The 24,999-nt window shown below is 38.6% G+C and overlaps 1 protein-coding gene across 7 annotated transcripts in view; it reads right to left on the minus strand.

Annotated features, from left to right (window-relative positions):
- Positions 1–584: 584 nt before the first annotated feature.
- Positions 585–24,999, minus strand: part of DPY19L3 (dpy-19 like C-mannosyltransferase 3) — a 74,059-nt gene continuing 49,644 nt past the window's right edge. For 6 of the 7 annotated variants that reach the window (XM_022585864.3, XM_022585865.3, XM_089902963.1 and 3 more), the window contains 7 exons: positions 21,472–21,594; positions 20,765–20,876; positions 20,086–20,142; positions 16,062–16,144; positions 8,630–8,762; positions 6,084–6,242; positions 585–4,595 (listed from right to left, as the gene is read on the minus strand). In XM_022585864.3, coding sequence (XP_022441572.2) covers positions 4,434–4,595; positions 6,084–6,242; positions 8,630–8,762; positions 16,062–16,144; positions 20,086–20,142; positions 20,765–20,876; positions 21,472–21,594 — 829 coding nt within the window. In that variant the 3' untranslated portion in view covers positions 585–4,433. The remainder of the gene's footprint in view (positions 4,596–6,083; positions 6,243–8,629; positions 8,763–16,061; positions 16,145–20,085; positions 20,143–20,764; positions 20,877–21,471; positions 21,595–24,999) is intronic. The other variant, XR_002646310.2, reaches the window with a different exon arrangement.

Raw genomic sequence — 24,999 nt, forward strand, 5'->3', positions numbered from 1 at the left:
GTAATTCTTAATTTGCCAGACCATTCTAGCAACATGTACTTAATAGCTTTAGTGTAAGTACACTGAATTGTATACTTTAAAGAGTCAGTACCGAATATTGGAGATCCCACTGCCGTTTTCTTCTATTTGGAAGTATATCCGTCTCCCTGACCATTTCTGCTTGGAATTTCAATATGTGCTTTGAACAACCTAACATCAAGCATATTTGTTATCTATACACTCTTACCAAAAATGTGAACCACCACCCATTTTCCTGAGTTACTACAGATTGAGAGTTTAGTCAAGAAGTAGAAACAATTCCAAAGGTCAAAACAACAGCATTTATCTCTTTGAGGATAAATTCAGCTGACAGCAGCCTTCTCTTTACAAGTCTTAACTATAAGCTTGAGGTTCAAGTAAAGCAAATAAGCAGCTATCAAACCAAATTTTGTGAAAAAACGAAACCCCTTCAACATTAGCAAGTACAAGTAAGACCTTGTCACATCCATCCTGTAGTGATTATACTCTATTTAGCGCGTGTTTAATACACTTCAATAAGCCAGTTCCTCGGTTTTTGACCTTCAAAGAAATGAAAGACACTCATCTTGTGTAACTTAGCTTTATTTAGTACACAATCTTCATACAATTCAGTACAACAAATTATAAAAGCTCTTTGTAAGATTTTACCCATAGGATATTAAGTACAGAAAATCAATTGCCACAAGAAAGTAAGCCACTCTCTCAGTTTAAAAGTTTTTTTCCATGAACAGACAAGCACTCTCTTCTATGCCAAAAGGTTGCCATATATAAAGCATTTCGGAGCATATTGGCCAAGATATATGATCTGAGAACATTCTGTCTTTCTATTAATTCCAAAGTTTAAATGAAAATTTAAAAATGGACTATTTCTAGTTAATTCAGGTACGTTTTGGCCAAAGATGAGCTACAATTGTTACAAGGTTCATGTGCAATCAGAATAAACCTTTTTACTTAATTGTAAAGATGCAGACCAGATGAAATATCTACGTATGTCCTTGCCAACACCAGCACCAACCCAACACATGCACACACACACACACACACACACACACACACACACACACAATTTATTTAGTTGATCTCACAAAGGTCAAGAAAATCACCTTTAAGTGGACAACAAATGGCCTAGATAACACCTAATTATGCTCCTGGCTAATATATCTGAAATGAATTCCTACTTTTTAAGTCTGTAATAAAGTGACTGGAACCTTTCAACTCTAGTAGAAGTAGATTAGCCACTGTGATCGGTATCAGTAGTTGGTCATTTAATGAAGTTAAAGTTGGTTAAAGTAGGGAATCATAACTTCAAATGTATAATTGTACATTCATTTGCTCATCTTCTGATGTAAAGCCGAGGCCCTTCCTTTGCATAAGGGTCCAATGATTACAGTTTTATTTTTGCATAAATCATACCAATAATATGATTTGGGTACTTTTTATTTATTTATTTATTTATTTATTTAGGTACACGGGCCTCTCACTGCCGTGGCCTCTCCCATCGCGCAGCACAGGCTCCGGACGCGCAGGCTCAGCGGCCATGGCTCACGGGCCCAGCCGCTCCGCGGCACGTGGGATCTTCCCAGACCAGGGCACGAACCCGTGTCCCCTGCATCGGCAGGCGGACTCTCAACCACTGCGCCACCAGGGAAGCCCTGATTTGGGTACTTTTTAATACCTTCTGATCAGTCTAGATTTTTTTTAAGGTGAAATGAGGACTAAAATAAATAAATCTGTGAAGCAATCTAAGCTCAGAAATTTTCTTGAATTTTAAGTTATCCCAATATTTTATAATTTTCCCAACCACAATTAATTTAAAAGTAATTTTTATTAGTGGCAACCTTTATCAAATCTTACCAAAGCATTCAAGCTAATTTTTGCAGAAATAACCCTTCCATTTTAGAGCGAAATTTCCTGGGTTTATGTTGAATCGTGTATTTACAGCGGGAAGTAGAGCATGCAGACGAGGTTGGCGCAGGCAGAGAACTCAAAGGAGAGAGCAGAGGCCTGAGAATGCCAGGGAGCAGCCCCCACTGGTGCTGGGCCGAAGTCAGCTTACAAGAGGGATGGAGACTGTGAAGGGACCCAGTGAGTCACGTAAGTAAAGGTTAATTAAGAGCACTTACTGTACTTAGAGGTTCTTTTGAATGCTAACTCTGAAGCAAAATCAAGTGGTCTTTCTACCCATAAAATACAGCCGTAATTTGAGGATATTACCAAACATTAGCACAGCCACTGAGATGGTGTGGCAGGGAGCTTAGAGAGCCAGGGTCAGCCGCTTTTCCTCTCTTTCCTCCCATGTACTCCAATGAGAAGGTCAGAAAAGAGAAGACTGAGGAGCACTAAAAATATTTCACATGATTCATTAAGAGATTTGGTCATCAGGAAATAAAAATGTCAACTATACATGGTCACAGTGTTTTGGAAAGAGTGTATGTATGGATTCTGTCTTGCAAGAATTTTTGGCACTTTATATTTTTCACTAAAGACTGAACACTAAGTGTTTTGGCAACAAATGGCACCTAAACTGTGAAAAAAGGATTACTGTATGTGATCAATGTGGTGATGATAAGCATAAAAATTTAAGTACATGTTTCTTGTATACTGAAACTCCAAATACCCAAATGCATAGATTAATAATACAGGAATATTTAAAATAAATTGAAATATTTCTGAGAAGGTAATAGAGGGTTTTAAAAACATAACTAGATAGTCTAACACGTTGTACCTTACATGTGCTTGGTTTCAATTAGAGTAAGGCACTCACTGAAGGATGGACTGACCCATGCTGTCAGCTGCAACAGGCATGCATCATTACTGGCTTAATTAAAGTTTCAGTACTGATTAAAATGTTTTATTATTGTATTATCCTAAACTGCAGTGGTCTCCAACCTTATTAAGGGATACAAGAAAGATATAATTCAGGAGTTTCAGTTGCATAATTTAATAACCCAGCTACTGTCAATTTTTTATTTAAATAAGTTTTGATAAAAGCCAAGTATCCTTCCTTGAACCCAACATGATAGTGTAAAATTTCTTTCTGAATACTGCTTAAGTAGTAGCTGAATAGAAAATCATTTGAACATGTGATATATCCATCTTCATGTCTACAGTGATTTACTTCAACACAATTGCAAGGAGAAATATTTAAATCATTTCCAACTGGCATGAGAGGTGAAAGTTAATTTCATTAGCCATCTTGATTTAATTAAATACACAATATGCTTTTATCAGTAACTTTTACATGTCCCTATCATTAGAAATTAATTACAAAAGCAATTATCAAAAAATTTTTGAGCAGGTACAAGGTACACATAATCCTCTTCGTTGTTTACAAATAAGCATGACTTAGAGGCACTTGGTTACCTTTGAGTAAGAAAAAGAACCACCTATCAAGGGCCCTCACAGTAAGTTTGGAGACCACAAATCAAACTTGGTATGAAAATGCTCTCTGCCAAAAATATCATAGTAGTGAGTTAGTTAAGATACAACATTTTAAAAATAGTAAGACTTTGCAAGGTTCTAGGCTGTAAAAAATACAAAGGCTAAAAACAAAGAGTTTACAAAATTTTGCAAACCCAGTAAATTTGAATGAGTAAGAAATGAAGAAGAATTTTCTTACTTGCAGGATAGATTAAATAGTATCAACAGGTTTTAAAATAGTAACACTATACAGTAACAAATTCTACTCAGCTACATAACATTTCTGCTGCTTTAAGGACTTACAATATGGAACTTGTAACACTTTTCTGTGCCCAGCATTAAAACATTCATGCACATGCCCGTGTACACACATATACACACTGACACATACTACTGAAGTGCTACACATTACATTTCAGATGGAGCACAACAAAAAATTTTAGATACATATGAAGACTTAACATGATTTTTTAAAAAATATTAAAAGCATGACAAATTAAAAACATTATAAAATTTTTAGGTGAAACAGGACAATAGAGAGCTTTTTAAAAAGCCACCAGTTGGTCTTCACTAGTGAAAAAATATTAAATAATTTAATTATGTATCCCCTCAATTCAATTCAACTATAGCTGTTGTAAGTCAATTAAAAATTAGAAGTATTTCAAATCTTGAAACAGGCTCTAGATTTCCAACATGATATGCAGCTGTTCAGGCTACCTATGGAACACTTAACTGTTCTCCCCAAAAACAAAATTCTAGATCACTTTTAGAAAGTTGAAAACATTTAGGCTAAAGAACATTAATGAAACAAGACAAAGACTGAAGCATGTATAAGATACTTTCAAAGATGGTAACGCTTGTGTAAACATTTGTAGACTTAATCATATCACAGCTTTAAGGTACCGGTTACCTAATTACATTTGAAACATTATCTATTGAGTTTCATTATGATGGAGTTTCACATATCAAAAATAGAGATTAAATAGAAAGCTCTGTTACTTGTTTCTGGATAGCTTGTAAACGTGGAATGTTTTGTTCTGAAACACTCTAGTGAAGTATGCTGTGTAGGGGGGCAGGTTTCTTTTTATCTCTTCGCAAAAGCGAGGGTGGCCTGCAAGTTTCAAATCTGGATCATTCTTTCCTGGGCCATCCATCATCTAAAGCCAAAACAAAACCAATACGATTTGGAAAAAAATTGTATTTATAAAAGACAGACAGAAATAGGAATAGGGATTGGGTTTCTTTAAGAATGACATGCTAGTGAACTTAAACTGAACGAATGTCAATGGCTGCTTGGAGACCATCCGGTCCATGCCTTTCCCCTTTGGAAGTGTGAACCAAGGCTGAAGAGCAGAGTTCGGTGTCAAACAATGTTCACCTTTAATGGCAAAGCTAGAAGCAGAACTTGGATCTCCTTGTCCTGAGGAACATACTCACCATTCCCTCTCAAAAAATGAAACACAGAGAAGAATTACTATGACCAGAGAAAGTTCTGCAACTCATCAGATGGCCTAGTTAGAAAAAGTTACACACAAAGCAAAATTTAAATGTATTTGGTCTGCACCTCCTCTGAATTCAAGATAGTTATGGACAGTTATTTTTCCTTGAGCAAAAATCAAATCTCATTTTCTTTGCCTCAGCTTTATTGAAGCATAACTGACATATAAAATTGTATATATTTAAGGTATACAATCTGATGATTTGATATAATATACATGGTGAAATGATTACTACAATCAAGTTAACCAATACATTCATGTTGGTCAAAGGGTATAAACTTGCCGTTATGAAATGAGTGAGTCTCTGGTGACCTAATGTATAGCATGGTGACTAGGGTTAATAACACTTGTACTCTGCCCTTGAAACGTGCTGAGAGAGTAGATCCTAAGGGTTCTGAATCTCAAATCCTGTACAGTCAAGGTTTTATTTATTTGTTTTTTCAGATGTAGGCTAGGTTGATCACTTTCCCCCACCCATTTTAGAAATATCTGTCAGCTTTTATACCAATAATTACAACACACACCACCTCTAAAGGGTGAAAATCTTATGTTTTCTCTACCTGAGACCTGGCATATCTCCGAAAACATTTTCCTCAGAAAGAAGAAAAGAGAAGTAGCTTGTTTTCCTGCTCAGGAGTGTAAGCTTGGCCATAGAAAGCCATCTTTGTGGAAGTGTGCCAGTGGACGAAAAGGGACACCCAACAAGAGAGCAGGGAGAGGAGTGAGATTCTACCACACAGGCTGTGGGGGTGCTGGGTTGGCGCACCGCCCTCATGGACACTCGTATCAGCCAAAATGATGCTTTGGAGCAGAGGTTTTAAAGGTTGAGGTTTTTTCACTTTAGTAGCAAAAGCTTAAAAAATAAATTCTACGCAGAGCCTCATGACACAGACCAGCTGAAGACAGAGTTGCTCTATTTGGTGTGACAGTGGGGACAAGAGCTCCCCTCCCATCTCTCCCGCCCCTCCAGCCCCCGTGGCAAGTCACTAACGTGCCAAGGTAGGGGTTCTGCAGAACGCAACGGAGGTGAATGCTTGATCCATTGTGCAATTCTACAAGGTATAAAGGTAGTTACACTCCTTAGGGCTCACACTGGACCCTCTCCTCCCCGGGGGACGCCCCGCACGGGGCGGAAGGCATGCTTACGTGTCCGTTGGCGATGTCCAGCAGGTCCCGCAGCCGGCAGCCCCGGCGGTGCCTGCGCTCATAGCAGATGCTGTCTTCCAGGATCACGTAGTCGGTGCCAAAGGACCTTAGCAGGGCGTGCACTTCCTCTGGGGCCCTCTTTGCATATATCTGATAGACCTTCAAAACAAGATAAAAATGGAATAGGGCAAAATACCACTTAACTGCTGGGAAGTTCCTCAAGGACTATCTATTGCAACCTCCCACAGGGGTTGAGTCTAATCGCAGACACCCTGCTCCCCTCACCTCTTCCTGTGCAGGTTGCTCATTCACCTGTAGTCCTGGAGTGTATGTGAGAAATTTCCAAAAAAAAAAAGTTGTTGGGATGGGGGAGAGTGAGCCATGCTGAATACATTTGGATTTAGACACCAAAGATTCAGGATGTACTGAGTTATGAATATATTCACCAGTAGATGCTGATTCTAAGAATGCTTCACCAAGGTAAATAATGTGATTAAGTAAATAAAACACAGTCTCTCCCTTTAAAGAGGGGACCTTTAGACTAAAAGGGTCCATTAGGGGTGGTGGTGCAGTCTGGAGGCACAGATACTTGTAAGGAGACCCAGCTTCTGATAGTAGCAGTTGGGGAACAGGACCCCCATAGGGCCCCTGGTCCCAGGCAGGGGCAGCACCCTCGCTCTACTGCTGTCCTGCTGCACTCAGCTTGACCAGGAGACCCTACACTTTATCTCTCTTTCTCTCGTCCTTCCTGGAGGAAGAGCAACTTGCAGCGCCCAGTGGCAGTTCAACAGGAGGCACGCCTTCCCAGTCACCACCAGCTTCACACACGTTAAGTAAATACACGTAGATGGTGAGTGGCCTATGTCCTGGGACTTGGCGCTGGGAAAGGTAGAATGGGGTGTGTTTGTTGGGGGAGGGGTAATGAAGAGAGGTGCTGCTTCCTCTGTCGTCCACTGATTTCTAATGATATGTCTCTGACTTAAGAGACTGGGTTCTGAGAGCCTAGGTCAGCATGTCTTAACGGATATGCTGAAATGGTGGGGGGTTATCTGCTTCTTTTGCTAACACTGTGAGGTCATCCTCCCTACAGTCCAGCACCAGCCTCAGGCTAAGGCATTCCAAGGATTTGAAGGTCATGACTGAAGAAGGGCACTAGGACCTTCAAGGTTATCAGTTTTTAGGGCATAAAACTCAGCACCTAGGCAGGGACTGGATCTTGGAGAGGATGGAACACAGGACTCCCTGTGCCTCTGACATGTCTCTATCTGCATCTCTCTCAAGTCAAAGTGGTGGCCACCTCCCAGCTGAACTTTGGGTTCTGATGATCCAGGTACCCTCCGATCTTCCTCTAGCTAACTCCCATCTGGAACACTTGGGCTAGTTGAAAAATTCCCATTTTAGCAGGAATCTATGTTAAGACGATTCTCTTAAAAATGGAGTATTTAGTAAAAATCATTTACTTTTAGGCTAGTTAAATCTCACCCCCCAAAGAAGACTTTTCAACAAATTTTCAGCCACCAAGATTAAGAAGTGACTGATATAAAACATTAAAAAGTTTGAAACCACTGCTGGCGAGGACTAGGACAGGTACACTTCTGTAGCACTGACTGGAGTGTAAATTGGCAGAATTCGTACAGACTTGGTAATTCCATCTCGATTACAAATGCCCACATCCTGTGACCCAGCAACTTCACTTCTAAGAACCTCACGTGTGGATAGACACTTTGTGCCTGTGCAGAGCGATGCTTATACAGGCGTATCATTTGGGAAATTGCTGTACAATTGCAGAAGACAGGGAAACAACCTAAATGGTCAAATAAAATTTGCCATATCCACGTAACAAAATATTATTCAGCTTTAAAAATGGCAAGGAAGCTGTCGATATGCTGATGTGGAGTGATCTCCAAAATACATGAAGTGCCAAAAAAAGCAAGATGTAATTAGTTCTTTTGTAAAAAGGGGGGAAAATAATATGAATTCATGTATATATCCACACACACACATTTGTATATACATAAAATTACCGGTAATGTTATTTGCCTCCTGGGAGGGGAACCAGTAGCTGGAAGACAGGGGTGGGATGGAGACTTTTCACTATGTTCTCTTTTGCATGCTCTGAGCTTTTTTAACTGTGTGGCTGTGTTGCCTATTCTCTCTCTCCCTCCCTCTCTCTCCCTCCCTCTCTCTCTCTCTCTCTCTCTCTCTCTCTCTCACACACACACACACACACACACACGAGAAACAGCCCATTAAAAAATGTGACCAGTATGTCTCTCCCCCTTTTCCTTCTCCAGTTCAAAGCTCTGAGGACTCTGTCCTCAAACACTCTGCTCTGTACATCTCAAGGTATTCTCCTCAGTTTACTCTTCTACCCGAGAGGAACAGAAGGCCGAAACAGCATGCCTTTAACAGACGGGGCAGGCCAAGGTCTAGACTCTGGAGACGCAAGTCCTGACAGGCACTTCAGCTCTGCCTTCCCCTCATAACCTGCAGGCAGCAGGAGCCCCAGCTTTACCGGACACGAGCCAGCCGGGAGAGGCACTCACCGCTTTGGTTCGCTCTCTCAGGCTGTTGTCCTCGTAGTGTGGGTGGTTGGTTAAGGTCCTTCCCGTGCACAGCTTGACGCCGGCCAGTAACTGCATGCTTCCAGCAAACACAGCCTTCCTCGGAGTTTTCGAGCTAAAAGAAAAAGGTCATGAAGAACCTAGGGGCAAGACAGGAATACAGACGCAGACCTACTAGAGAATGGGCTTGAGGATATGGGGAGGGGGAAGGATAAGCTGGGACAAGGTGAGAGAGTGGCATGGACATATATACGCTATCAAATGTAAAATCGATAGCTAGTGGGAAGCAGCCGCATAGCACAGGGAGATCAGCTCGGTGCTTTGTGACCACCTAGAGGGGTGGGATAGGGAGGGTGGGAGGGAGACGCAAGAGGGAGGGGATATGGGGATATATGTATATGTATAGCTGATTCACTTTGTTATAAAGCAGAAACCAACACACCATGGTAAAGCAATTATACTCCAATAAAGATGTTTAAAAAAAAAAAAGATTTTAGAGTCTAAATTAACCTCACTGCTAAGGCTTCCACGAAGATAGCATCACACACTCAGGATCACCCAGCTATGTTAGGAAGGGCTATGAGTCGGGAAGAACACAGGAGGCTGCTCGAGATTCTGATTTGCACTCAAACTGTTTTATGAAATTTTTCGTGTCTGTTTTTGACAGTGATTGGGAAGCTTCTCATTTACTGTTTTGATGGGTTTACTCTTATAATGAGTTGTCTTAGGATGTGGGTATCTCCTGAGTCTTCTAGGCTAAAACCCACAACCCTCTCCTGCTCTTGTTCCAAAGAGGCAGATTCTAACACGAGGCCTTAGAAGACTGCCAGTGCTTTTTGTATTAAACTTAACTCAAAGGGCTGCCTAGAGTAAAACAAACTATAAAGCCAGAAACTGCAGTTGCCGTGAGTCAATTCCAAGGGTTTTTGGTTAAAACAAGAAAAAAAGACCACAGATATTACTATAAATTACTTTTTGGAACAAAAGAATTAGTAAAAACAAAAAAACATGGAAAGAAGATTCTGAACTAGCAGGTATCTTCTCATCTTATACTCAGTATGAAGATGTACAATACTTCTGAGGCAGAAGCAGAAGTATTTTATGTATTCCTTTCCTTTAGTCCTGATTATGAAAGACCACATGCATCTTAAGGAACACAGGGTATTCTGGTATTAAATTAAGATCTCACTTTCCAGTTATCACCAAGCTGTGATTCTCTGCCTCTCCATGGGATGCGAGGGACAGTGATGGAGGGCCAAGGAAAGACTTCCTGATTTCTGTGAAAGCATTTTTCCTTTTCCCCCGGAAAAAAAGAATCTTAGTAGTTCATTTAATTCCCTTCCATTTTTTTTTAAAACCGGGAGCCACCTGCAAATCAACGAGGTGTCGTTTTATTGTGAAGAACATACAGCTGTTCCATGGACTCTGCTCGATGCACCATCTCCGATACAGGCCCAGTAGTAATACTGCAAGGTATACTCACCCTTCCTGTGTTAACAACAAGGAGTGTGTGGCTGCTAGGGTGAGTTAAAATGATGGACATAGTTTTTTTGAGAAGGAGTCTAACTGAAATCATTAAAACTCAACATACTTTACAGAAAAAGCCACAGCAGGCCGTTCTCCTCAATGTTTCTGGACATTACGGCATGAAACTTGCTCTAGTGTTCAAGTTTCTAAGAGAAGCCTCATCATATTCACATATTCCATGAGGATGTTCTACTTACTCCATTTTAATGCTAAGACTACAGCACGAATGCCACCCAACAAAGGCCTCTGGATGTCTACAAGCAAGGCATCCTGCAGCTCAAGCTGAAACAGTTACAAGTAATTTACTTTTGGAAAATGCAAGATTTTCTAACAATGACACTCTCGTTCACTCAAATTCCAATAAGCTTTCTTAAGTGATGAAAAAAAGTGGATAGAATTACAAGGAGCACACAGGGAATGACACAATCTTCACCCTCCTTTATTCCTGTCAGACCCCAGAATGGATTACAAGAGAAAAACTTTTATGTGAACTTGGCTGTGCTTCATAGGATGTCATCATTCTGACAACCAGACCCAGGAACACAGGCATAAATAGATGTCTGCTCTGTCCCCCTGAACCAGCAATTTATAAGGAGTTCTTGACATGTGTCCCATGTGGTCAGGGAAATAGGAGGGTTTAAATGAAAAGAGGTGCACTGAGTTCCTCGGTGAAAGGTTTATATAAAAATTCCATTTTATTCAATGAATACTTACTAAACGCTTAGTCTGTGCCATATATACAATGCTGCCCTCATTTATAGTGGACCGTAATTGCTAAATACAATAAATATGAACAAATAAAATTAAAGAAAATGTATCACTATTTTTCCAAACGAGTCTTCTTTCCTTCCGTATACTCTTAACTGGCACAAACCATTCTACTGCAATAAATTATAAAATTAATGCCACAAAGTGGCTGCCTTTGGGTCCTCTGAACCAAAGAGATTTAGAATGCAGGGAGAAGATGAGTCTGGTCTCCATGTCTGGCAAAGCATGAGGTAGAGGGGAGAGCTAACAGAGAGAGAACCATCCTGGTCTGTACAGTCTTACTGCCTAAGAGTGCCAAACTTGTCTCTCTTCACAAACAACAAATCCAGCAGCTGAGCTGATGGTATCCATTCAAATCTTTAGGCTGTCTCAGCATCATCATTTTGAATATATAACAGGATTCAGCATCAGGGAGAGGCACAGAGCTGTTTCTAGCTGTGGCAGAGATAGATGACTGGCCTGGTATCTATTCATGGCTAATGACAAAGGTTTCTCACACACACACCCCCCCCCCTTCCTGGGCCATCATCACAATGCTTTGATGAGTTATACAGTTCACAAAGGCTTAAAATGTCAAAAACCCTAAACTGCTTGCTGGGGAGTTTAAGGTTATTCTTTATCCAGCCAGAAGTTATTACTGAGGGCCTGCTATGTGCAGGGCTGGTGATACCCGGTCTTCAAGAAGCTTACTGGCTAATAGACTCAGCTCTCATTACAGGAAAACACTTCAAAACAAGCCCATCATTAGCCCACCACATACTGACGACTGCTTTCTGTGGGCCTGCAGCCATGCTGGAAATGGAACACATCAGACACAGTAAATACGGCGTCTCTCCTCTGTAGGCTCTAAGAGCACTTGCTGCTCCCTGCCGCCCCAGTGGGTACGGTCCCCAAGGCAACAGCAGCCATCACCAGGTGAGCAAGTCATGTCACATGACTGCTTAGAGGAGTTGAGGAAAAAATGGAACAAAGTTCATTCGATTGTGACAAGTTTTAACGTTTGGCCTCATTAGTAAAGAGTCAGGAAGTTTAAAAGAAACGCAGTCCGTCTCAACTGCCGGTGCTACAATCCTCTGGATTTTTAACAGTCTTTCACTAAAGGTCCTTGGTTTTATTTTAAATAGCAAAATACAAGTACCCTAATGGATTAGATACATTTCTTTGAAAACGACTGACTTCCAAGCATACTAGAGATGATGTTTATTCACTTGATTGTCTAATTTGGTTGTATATGCTAGCCCTATGGTAAATCTGGGATATTTAACTGCTCTCTTAAATATTTAAGTTTATCCATAAAGCAAATGCAAAAAGTAAAACAAGCAAAGTGAAACAAAATGAAAAAAAATCACATTTTCTAGACTTTAAAAACCTAGATTCGCAGTATTTTACATTCTCTGTGGTAAACTCAGTAGGCAAAGGGAGAAGGGATTCTTTGTCTTTAACTTAAAATATGCAGTATGACAGATGTAATGATGGGTATTCTTCCTTCACAGATACTTTTGCTGACACAGTCTGTGGTCTGTGTCTAAAATAGCTAATGTGCTTTTATCCACTGAATGACACTTCTCTATTATAGAAAAACAAAGCAATTTTTACCAATGTTTGAACAAATGATGTATAAAATGAAAGAATAATTTGTTTTTATCGTTCTCTGCCAAGCTCCATAGCAGGCTGCCCAACCTGCAAACAATTTATTCTGTAAGAAATGTCACTAAATAATGACAAGGACTCACAGGTCAAATGGATTTACATTATATAATTTAAATGTCATTCCAGGAAGACCTGATGGCATTTTGAACAAATCATCTCATTTATTTTTGAAGCTCTAAGCTTCAACAAGTTAATTACTGTTGAACTAATGGGGAAACTAAGCATTATAATATAATGTGTGAACATTTGTTTTATCTACACTTCAAAATTTATAGAATTATGCAAATGCCACAAAATGATTCATTAAGTATAAAAGAGGCTTACAGGCATTTAAGGTCTGAACTTAACGTACATCATGTTTAAAATATACACTAATTCTCTCTGCTTTGATTAAATGTGAAGGAAGTTTGGTCCATTTTCTCAGGCCCATTGAGAAAATATTGCACATGCAGGCTTCATCACTGGAAAGAAACTATTTCTAGTGAAAATCTCCTAAAGCCAAGTAGGTAAAATGTCACACTTCAAAAGTCAAATCTACAGTCTATCTTAATTGCACAATTCAAAGAAATGTTTCAGGAGCCAAAAATGAAACACTCTAAGGAACGAGGTATGAACTACCAATTGCTGTGACATTTGGCCTTGATGAGGTAAACGTGCTTTCTAATCACACATAAAACCTATAAAAGTACCACCTGGGTTTTGCTGAAAGAGATACCAGAAAGTAAGAAAACAAAAACAAAAAACCAGGTTTTTAATCTTTGTATTCAGGAAACATCATCAGTAAAAAGGGGTTAATGTGAACACACGCATTTAAATCTGCTGGGAAACAGGGCGCGCAGCACCTTAGTATAACGTGGAAGGCAGGCAACCAGCCCGGTGAACACACAGGCCGAGGTTGTGGAAGACATGCGGATGTCGCCCTACTTCTCATAGGGAAGACTCTGGGGGCCTGACTGCAACAAAAGATCCTTGCTGATTAAAGAGAATTTAATCCCGAAGCATCAACCATGAAGCCCCAGCATCAAGTACACGAGGCAGACTGGGAGATGGCGGTAGCTTCTTCTCAACACTTTACGCAAGAGTTGCCCTGTGCCAAAGTGGAGGGTCATTTGTGTCCCCTCGAGTTTCTGCAGGTCACTGTTCCTTGTTCTCACTCATCCCGGAGGGCAGGCAGCCATCCTGTAAGGGAAGCTGCGCTCACACCCCAATAGATGCTGTCACAACTGCCCTGACGAAGGACAGATGTGAGTGTATCACTTTGGTTATTTGAGAACAGAAGCAGACAGGATGGGGAGGAGGTGTTCCTCGCTAACAGTGCTGGGTGGGGACCAGAGGTCTGGCTGCTGCCTTTAGACAATTTCAAACAGATTTTTAGATACACTCTGTATCCTTAACCCACAGCCTTTTCTCTAGCACAGCTCAGACCTACTAATATCACAGACACTGTGTGACTAATCAAGGTAATGGAGTGAAAGTAGAAGGTCATACTTTATGTTTTAAAAACAGAAGAAATCAGGGCAGGTTAAAAGAATAATAAATGCATGCACTTGTGTTTGGAATTGAAGTCTACAGACCAGAGCTGATTTAAATGTTGATTTAAACAAATACACTTTGTGTCTAAACAGACCCTATTTTGGCATACATTCATCATCACTTAAGCTTATTTCACAAACATGCCTAGCAGCTATTTTGCAAAAACAATAATTTAGATTTGAAGACTTTGAAGGGAAAACAGGCAAGATTAGATCACAATAGAACCAATTTTTTGGAACAATACAAATCCTTCAGTTGCTGAGAATTTTTAAAAAGTGAAAAGAGTAAGTCTACATACAGGGAGAAGAACTGTTAGTAAAAGGAGAATGTAAGAACAAAGACCACTTCCCCAAATGCAGAGTGAAAGATTATCTTCTTTACACATGGAATAAGCTCTCATCCATAATTTTTCAGAACCAGAAATGTTATTTTAAATCATTTTCTGTGAGCAAAAGCATGAAAATAAAGGCGTTACAAAAAGTATATCCTGTCTGACACAGCCAAAGACGACTCTGCTAGGATAAAATTTTAATGACACTACAATTAATTCCTAAAAGGCTGGGGAGTAGAGGTGAGATGTTTTAAAATGCCAATCCAAGTAGATCCAGAAGATCTGCCACCTTCAGGATTCTACCAGACTGGGTACCCTACACCATTCCTATCAACGGTGCAATTTGAAAAATAGAAAATATCAGCCTCACCTTCAGACGCACATGTCATAAATTTCCAGTTGACTATAGCTAATGCAAAACTAATCAGCTTTTCCTTATATGAGTAACCCTCTTTTCCCTTACACAATAAATACTGAAGGAATTACTTACTCTATAATTGTCTGCCACGATTTAAAGTTAAATAAATACATAAAGACAAAGCACCACTTCGTACCCTCAGCACTGAAAAGATATGAAAAATTATACTCACTGCATCTAGTCAACCCAGTCCAACATTGGGACCAAAGCCACATATATATTTTAGATACAAATCTCTCTAAAATCCATGTATTGTACTCAAGAGACCTAAGCTATCAAACATTTACCATCTCTTAATACACAAGCAGTGCTCAACTGTACTGGTTAGTAAACATTAGTCACCAGCAAGTGCCAATACGGCTACTAAAATTCTAAGTGATGGAGACAATACAGCCGATGCTTTCAGAATATGTCACATAAGATTTGCGACACCTGTTTAAGTGTGAATAATTACACTGCTGCTTTTTGGTTATAAAATAGGGAAATACAATATTACAGGGCACAGGAATGCTGCTCTGGGTAAAGTTTATTTTTGCTGGTGGGAGGCAGGTTTCATTAACAAAACTTTGAAAAACACAAGTCTCATTCTGATGCTGAATGCTGAGGCAAAGCAATCGTGCAGGCAAAAATAAAAACCAATATAACAGGAAAGCATTATGATGTTCAAGAAAGGAAAAGCTCTAGCTTTTGAATTTTAAATTTTCTCTAGGCCTAATCTTGGGCAATATGATCAGTTAAAATGAAATCTGCACTGAGCTAGTATGACTCTAATTAACTGTAGTTTACAGTATAATTTTAAGTGATTAACAAGGAAAGAATATTTTATGTGTCAGTATTAATAGAAAATTTGAATGGTATTAAAATGAAAGAAATGATAAAGATAAAATTGGCAGAGAATATAAAACTTTATTTCCATTGCTGTCACTGGTTTGAAATGCATCCTCTGATTCTGTTTCCCTCTCCGTATTGGTACTTTCCCTTCTTCACAGGATTGTGGTTAGAGAGAATATTTTTTGAATGGAAAGAAATTATTTGCAAATATAGAGTTTTAAAGAAAAACTTGAGAATGAATGTATCTTCATAATTAGATTCAGAAAAAAACCAAAAAACCAAAAACCAAATGAGGTCTACAGTGACTCTTAAAAGGCACTTTAAATTTAAAAGTTAAAAAAAAAAAATCCTCTTACTTAATCCAGTTCATCAGCTCCACTGTATCTGGATCATAGAATTCTCTCAACTCGGAGAGCTCATCCATCATTCCTGGCCAGAACTGAAATTAAAAACAAAACTAAACAAAACCAAAATCCACCCCCAGACCCACAACTATCACTAGATTAAAGTGAAAAAGGAGAAACTGCACATAACTTGTGAACTAAATAAACGTGGTAACTGGAATATTAGAACTACTTCACTTCTTCAGTCAACCCTTCTAGTGTAAGTGAGATGAAGTCTGAGAAAAGTTTCCAAAATTATTGTGAGCTGGAGCTAATTAGAAGTAGAGGTGTTGCCAACTTTAAAAAATGAGCTTTTATTTTACACTAATAAAAATGCTATTGTATGTGGTGTTAATATCTAGTAAAACTTTAATTTGGATATGACAGGAATAGCAACCATGAGAAAGTTCACAGGATATGAGATAAATGTGACTAACTAACTTCATGTAATTTATCTTTAAATGTAGAATGTACCCTGTAGAAGACAGCACCATTTTAGAGCTGCAAAAATGCTTTGGAATACAGAATCTCATTTTTTCCTCACAACTCCTCAGGGAGACAGATGACGCAGAAGGCATCATCACCATGGCTATTTATTTTTCATTTTACTAGTCTGGAGACCTCAGCTCAGAGAGAGAGATAACCTGAGTTGCTCAGATCACAGTGGCAGAGTCACAACTGGAAACTTTTCATTGTGTGATATGGTGATTATATTGTTTAAACTAGAAATCTGGACAAATGGTTTGATGAATATTAACATAATTACAGATACAAAGGGAGAGAAGAATATTTGAAAGTAGGACGGTCCAGGAAAATCTGGTACATCTGAGTATTATATTTATGCCACTGGTGCCTCCTACTCAACTTGAGTAACTTAAGCTATGCAGATATAATGTAAAAATACACTCTGAATCCACTGCTTTTCTAATATAACTTGTCTGTGTAATTCAACAACTAATTAAATGTTCACTGTTTTATCAAATGGCAGTTGGCTAAAAAGACTTGATCATCTAAATACATGCTAAGGTGAACTGCAGAACTCATTTCCTACATTGGAATAGAAGCCCAGTGATAATGTATCTACATTTCATTAAAGTTGCAAGTATAATCTTTTTTATTTAAGAACCACTAACTGGAAGCAAAGTGGCACCTGACTGGTCTATGGATGTTTTTTTATCCCTATCACTTTCTTATCTTGTCATTTCATCTTTGGCCATTTTTACTACTCATTCATATCTTGTCTCCTGGGTGGGTAAATCAGGAAAATTGCTGGTGCTGGTGACAGAAAATCAGGTGTCAGCACTACTAGTCCTAGGTTTCAGAAGAGATGTAATAAAAATTACTGATTAAATGATACCTCTATAAAATTCCAATTATCCATTATCCCTATTAATTTTGATAACAATAGAATACCAACTTTTAAATGATGTTTTAATTATTTTCGTATAAAACATATTTTGAAATCTGTGAATTCAGTGGTTATTAGATATTTTTCTAGTTTGAAATTTGCTGTTAATTCTGAAAATGTTAATATCTGGTAACACAGTCTTATGATAAACTTCTTAAACAACGTGAAAACAAATGTTGAATTAACTAAATGCTGTTCCTAAATGATCAGCACTGTTTATATGAGATTTTAGGTATCCAAATAAGTTAATTAACATGAGAGCAATAATGTTATTAAACTCTTGATTTTAGAGACTAGCACATACTTTTCCCTTTTAAACAGGATTATCCTAAGCAGACATATAGCAAAATAAGTATTATGAACAAGAAAATTTGAAATCCTCATTATAAGTGCTATGTAAAACTTAAATCAGGCTTTGAAATATTAGTTCGTATTTCTTACAGATAAATCTGTTCAATAGTTAGAAAACATATTCAGTTTCATACATAAGATCTTTATTTTCTTTGTGATTTTGTATTAAAACACAAATACAGTTTTGAGAAGCTGAAATACGTGAACTGTTTTATACAGTGAAAGCTGGATGCGTTAAGATTTCTCCTGAAGTCCAATACTGAGAGAGGCGAGGCCATCTGTCTTCGGAAGGATTCTTCAGAATGACTACTAACTCTCTTACTCAGGGTACATCTACAAAGATTCCCTGAGGAAATGATGGCCTTTTCAGTGCTATCATTGGTTCTTCCATAGCACCGGTTCTCAAGAGGGGCTGGGGGAGGGATTCTGCCACACCCGCAAGGGGACATTCTGCAATGTCTAGAAACATTTTTGATTGTCACAACTGGAAGTTGGTGCTATTGGCATGTAGTGGGTAGAAGGTATGGATGCTGCTAAGTGTCCTATAATGCACAGGACAGCTACTAAGACAAAGAATTATCTAGACAAAATGTCAACAGTGCCGCTGCTGAGAATCCCTGTTCTCTGCAGGGGGTTCTCAAGTTTGATGGTGCATTAGCACCACCTGCAGGGCTGGTTAAAACCTGGATCACTGGATCCCACTCCCAGAGCTCCTGATTCAGTCGGTCTGGAGTAGGACCCAAACATCTGTATTTCTAACAAGTTCCCAGGTGATGCTGATGCTGCTTGTTTATTTCTTCTATAATGTCCTTCCTCAATGTTATCAAGAACAAGAGACTTAAGTCCTCAAGTAGCTATTAAAAAATCAACAAATTTTCAAATAAATATTTGAGACATAAAGGAACTCAACCTACACACAGAGACAGTGGGAAAGGACAGTGGGAAAGGACTGTGTGTATGTCTTTAGTGGTGAGACAGGAATGATGATGAGCTGCATCTTTTCTGTGAGGAGGGTGCTTTATCCCTCAGAATCAATGTGTAATAAAGCTACCTCATTCATCATTAAACATATACTCTGCCTAATCCTTAACTGTTGCTTTCCAGATGTTTGTAAGAAGTTTCATTTATTTACCGTAGAGCAATAAAATTCCCAGAGGCATGGTGGCAGAAATGACCTATTTCTGTGTTTTCTAGTATCTGGGAGTTGGCACAGTGGTCCACCCATAAAAGCAAATGTTTTGATAGATAGGAACACGATAGAACATAATTTTTTGAAATATTTACAAGAGAATTGTCTAACAGTGATTATCAAATATTTCTTTTAGCCTAAAACCTTTGCTTCAAATAAAATCTTACATGAAAATATAAGCAAATAAACCCAGAAGCTGAGCTGCCATAGCTGATCCTTTCTGTAGGAGAGTCCCACCCGCCTCCCCACTCCCTTTAGCTGCCCTCCCAAATCAGGAACTGTACACAGTAGAGTTTGAAATCCATTGTTCTACCTTAAAATAAAGTTTAAAGAAAAAAATCTAAACTTAAAAAATATGTAAGATTTTTTTTTTAAAAGAGAGCATAAGAGCTCAATTGGATAAAACAATCCAAGCTACCTGCCCAGGTAACAATTCAAGCCTCTAAATCTCAGAGGCGTGATGAAAGACTCACTGTCTCATATGGAGGAGTCTCAGAACTGAAACACAGTTAATGCTGTTTCAGAAATCAGTCAACTGAGAATATGAAGAATTTCTTTATTTCCTACTGAAACTGAAGGACATAAGAAGGCTAAACTTAGACTGTATTTATATGTGCCCAGCCCTCTTACAAAGATGATTTTAAAAATCTAATAAAATATGTAGGTTAACATAAGATGCATTTTAGGATCTTACTCTATAAAAAGCAGGTAACAGGGAAAACTAATTTTTCTCCTTTATTCACCTCAAAATAGGTCTGAAAACATCTTTATTTTCAGAATTTGCATCAGCTGACTAGTAAGTCAAAACCAAAATTAATTAGAATAATTAAATTGTAGTATTTTTTGTTACAATGTTTTTACCTGTTAAATCCCATTTTGGGAAGAACATCAGTCTTCCTATCGATGTCAACTGCCATAAGAAGCAGCTAAGTAGATATTTGTAAGTTCTGCAAAGCACTCTACTTGCCAATGACACACAAAGTACACTGAGTCAAAGCAATTATTCTGCTAAATAGATTAAAGACAGGAATGAGGACAATCAACCTTACCTTATAGCACAGATACAGCAGTATTAATATCGGTACTGAATATCGCATTATACATATCTATATAAGAAAGACATTATTTAGATTACAAGTGTTTGGAATATTTTTGCTTTTACATTTTTGGTTTGTAAATACATGTTTTTTAAACAACAAAAATATAATTTAACAGAGCATGAGTCTCCGATATGCAAGACAACTGAGTCAATCATTCATAAGCTATTTGTAGCTCCTACCATATTGCCACCTAGTGAATTTATAGGGCAGAACAACCCAGAACTGCACTTATGGGCCATTAATCATTACTGTACACTTAGTAGTAATTATGTTTATATTATAATAATTAACAATAATAATAATAGCGATAACTCTGGATAATGGGATTATTGGTGATTTTTAATTTTCCTTTCTGTGCTTTTCAGTATTTCCAAATTCTGTATAATGAACATATCTAACTTATGGTCTGGAAAAAAATGATTTAGAAAATAAAGCTAAAATTAAACAAAATTATTTTAAAATAATTCCTTATAAAATCATAATGTATCAATTATTTGTAGCTTTAAATTTTAGTATCCATTTTATCAAACTGATGTATGGACAACTGAAAAAAAAAACCCAACAGAATTGATAATTAAAGAAATACTAGAAGTCATAAAAATGAAATGGAAAAAGAGATAGCACTGACCCTCTTTGGGTTATAAAGATGGATCAACTTCAGAAGTAACTCCCATATTTCAGGGCTGCATAAGCCAAATGATGCAAACACACACATATGTGATGTCCAGAGGTACTTCATTCTGTAAGAAGAGAAGCAGGCAAAGGTCAACAGTGCTAGCTGTGTAGAAACCTGGAGTCTGAGACAGCTGTAAAAACAGCTGTATTATTTGTGATAGTAAAACCTTACTAAAACTATGCAGAAACCGTTGCCAAGGGGTTACTTATTAATTCCATTGCCTTTTGAGAACCATCATATAAGTTAAAGTAGAGGAATATTGGCAATTAGGAAAAAACTGGTTATAAATACTATTTTGTACTGGGAGAAGATAGTAAACAAGGACTTTTTTTTTTTTTTTGCGGTACGTGGGCCTCCCACTGCTGCTGCCTCTCCCGTTACGGAGCACAGGCTCCGGACGCGCAGGCTCAGCGGCCATGGCTCACGGGCCCAGCCGCTCCGTGGCATGTGGGAGCCTCCCGGACCGGGGCACGAACCCGCGTCCCCTGCATCGGCAGGCGGACTCTCAACCACTGCGCCACCAGGGAAGCCCCAACAAGGACATTTTTATGGGAACCATAATCATTAATGAAGATGATCATCAGTTCCCAAATTACATTGCTAACCTATGTCAGGTAAAGAGTGGTCAAATAAAAAATAAACAGATAAAACAAAAATACCTCATTGTACTCAATGCCAAGAATCCAAACAGAATCGTATGTATTAAATTGTAGGCAGTTTCTGGTTTCAGGCCGATTCTGTACTCTCCCATTTTATACATGGATTGCTGATTTGTAGAATCACTGCATAAAATAGTACATATACAAAAATTAAAGCTGGGTAACTAATTTTTAGTTAAATCTTTCTTAAAGAAGAAGATAGAAAGACTTCCCTGGTGGCGCAGTGGTTAAGAATTCGCCTGCCAATGCAGGGGACACATGTTCCAGCCCTGGTCTGGGAAGATCCCACATGCTGCAGAGCAGCTAAGCCCATGCGCCACAACTATTGAGCCTGCGCTCTAGAGCCCGCGCGCCACAGCTACTGAGCCCATGCCCTGCAACTACTGAAGCCTGTGTGCTCTAGGGCCCGCATGCTACAACTACTGAGTCCACGTGCAGCAACTACTGAAGCCTACGTGCCTAGAGCCCATTCTCCACAGAGAAGCCACAGCAATGAGAAGCCCACACACCGCAATGAAGAGTAGCCCCCGCTTGCCACAACTACAGAAAGCCTGTGCACAGCAACGAAGACCCAACGCAGCCAAAAATAATAACTAAAAAAAAAAAGAAGAAACCTATGCCTTCATATATTTAGAAATGTTTTATTTCCCTAAGATAAAGTGAATCAGCTCTGATCAATTTTGAATTTGTTTATGAGGCTAAAAGTGTCATAATATAAATGCATTAATAATTAGAGTAACTAAAACTGAACAAATTTCATTTTAATTTAAGCAAAACCTTAAAGTCCTTCAATCCTTTAAATTATAAGAGATAGCAAAAAAATATTATTTTGGAATCACTGAAACTACAAGAGATCTTTAGAGATGTCATAGTAGTTACTCATATCTTTCTAGTTTTTACAAATAAGTAAAAATGTATCCATGAACTTGGAATTCAGTTCCTTTACGAACCAATGATTACATTTTTAACCTACCACAATACCTCATTACATATAACATGACTTTTTAAAAAATTAATTTAATTTTGGCTGCACTGGGTTTTTGTTGCTGCGCGCGGGCTTTCTCTAGTTGCGGTGAGTGGGGGCCACTCTTTGTTGCGGTGTGCAGGCTTCTCATTGCGGTGGCTTCTCTTCTTGCGGAGCACAGGCTCTAGGCACATGGGCTTCAGTAGTTGTGGCATGCGGGCTCAGTAATTGTGGCTTGTGGGCTCTAGAGCGCAGGCGCAGTAGTTGTGGCGCATGGGCTTAGTTGCTCCGCGGCATGTGGGTTCTTCCCAGGTCAGGGCTCGAACCGTGTCCCCTGCATCGGCAGGCAGATTCTTAACCACTGCGTCACCAGGCAAGTACCCTAACGTGATTTAAAAAATCAAATATGGCTACATTAAGATGACTGCACCCATAAAATTAACAATAACCCTTCAACATCATCTAACACCCAGTTCACGTTCTATTTTCTATTTATTGCAATAGCTTTTTTCAGGTGGTTTCTTTGAATGAGGATCCAAAGTTTTCATACTGCATTTCATCAATGTCTCTTTAAATTATCTTTCAATCAATATAAGTACTCCCCCCTCCCCACTTTTAAGGGCATTTACTCGTTGAAGAAAATGCACAATTTGTCCTATAACTGTTCCTACCTTCTGGAATTGGCCGATTGTCTCCTCGTGGTGCCATTTTATATTATTTCTCTATTCCCATGTTTCTTATAAACTTGTAATTAGATCTAGAGGTTAATTATTAGAGTCAAGTTCATTTATTTTGGCAAGTACACTTCATGGGGATATGATGTATTCCATATTGCATCACACTGGGAAGCACGTACTGTCTGGTTGTCCCCACTTGAATGATGTTGAGATGGATGAGTGGGTTCAGATTTGCACAATTTGTTGTCAAGGGGAAAAGGAAACAACAGTAAGGGCTGCCAGCTTAGGATAAAAATAATACTTCTATAAAGGCCCCACTTATCCTTCACACAAATCCAATAGACTTGGATATGTACAATGCTTCTATGTAACTATAGACCTGTTATTTCCTGGAAATCCTCTTTTTCACCACCCTAGATACATAAGAAAATTAAAATGATACTCTATGGTAATTTTCACCACTGGTGATAATCTTTACTTAAACGTTATATATCACAACCCAAACTCTGGCTTCCATTGATACTAAAAGATTACTCCAGACAAGAACATACCCTCTCATCCTCCCGTGATACCTGGGAGAATTCTGCAACACCTCTCCCGGTGCCCACAACTGAGCTGGAAAGCTCTATTAATCCCATGAGTATAGAACAGGGTATCCTTTTCAGTTATATACTACACGCTAATGTAGATGTGGTGTATAAACGTAATGGTACCATCCTTCCTAGTACTAGAAGGTAGAAATACTTTAAATACTTGGCATTGATAATATATCCTTCAAATTACTTAGACGTTAATTCACATTGAGACACTATAATTCTTAAATGACTTTAATTAATGTAGTGCTTTCCTCTAATAAAGTCCTAATATCCCTACCTGGTAAAATCTTTATCTATAATCATATACCAAATAAGCTTCCAAGGACGGCCCATAGGTTCACGCTGAGCATGGCAGACATTTTCACACAACACTGCAGGCCAACTGAACTTCCTGCTTTGCATGCTGTCTAGAGTCCTGTCGACACCTGGTGTGTCTGGAATAACATTAAGTTACACTGTCTAGAATAATTTCCATCTATTTTCATGGGGCTAAATTTTTATCTTGGACTCGGTATAAAAAGAACACTTCTGAAAGATACTAAAATAGTTTATAGTCAGTGAAATAGCTTCATGGTTCAATGTTGCTTCATTCTTAATAATCATAAAACACCTCAACTGATCTGGGCTCATTGTAATGACTTTCTCCCAGCACAGCTCTCCAGTGGCTGCGAATCACAGCTCACCAGTACCTTAATCGGCAAGGTAACTACACAGGAAAAGGGCTTCTTCTGGGCTTCATTACTTTTCCACAAATGACAGTAGCTTCAACTTCTTACACTTAATCTTGTTTCAATTTAACATGGATAGTAAATGCAAAAACCTCCATCAGCTTGATATGTAGAACGTGTTCTTCATACTCCCTGACTTTCTCTTTTAAGTAGATTAGCAGACATCCTAAGTTTTAACACACTGTCAACTAATACTTAAGACTTTTAGTAGATGCTAATAATTATGGTCCATTCCAACTTTATAAGCCCTTAAACAAGATGCAACAAAACAAATAAACAATGGTTAACTCTTGACAGTTCATGAGAAATAAAAAAGGTAGCTGGAGAAAGAAAGGTAGAAAAACACAGGAAATTAATAATGGGAACAAAACATAGAGACTACAAGTCAATAACACTTGCTAATGATAGCTGAAATCTACACAATATACTCTACGCATGAGGCACTGCTTTAAGTACTTTATGTAATTTTCATTTATTTATTTCTCACAAAACCCTGTAGAGTAAGTACTCTTAGTGCTCTCATTCTACAGAAATGGAAATGGAAATAATGAAGGGTTATGTAA

This window comes from Delphinapterus leucas, chromosome 20 (genome assembly GCF_059928025.1).
Source record: "Delphinapterus leucas isolate spDelLeu-1000000601 "Yukka" chromosome 20, BTC_Dleu_Yukka2, whole genome shotgun sequence".
NCBI classification, from domain to species: domain Eukaryota; kingdom Metazoa; phylum Chordata; class Mammalia; order Artiodactyla; family Monodontidae; genus Delphinapterus; species Delphinapterus leucas.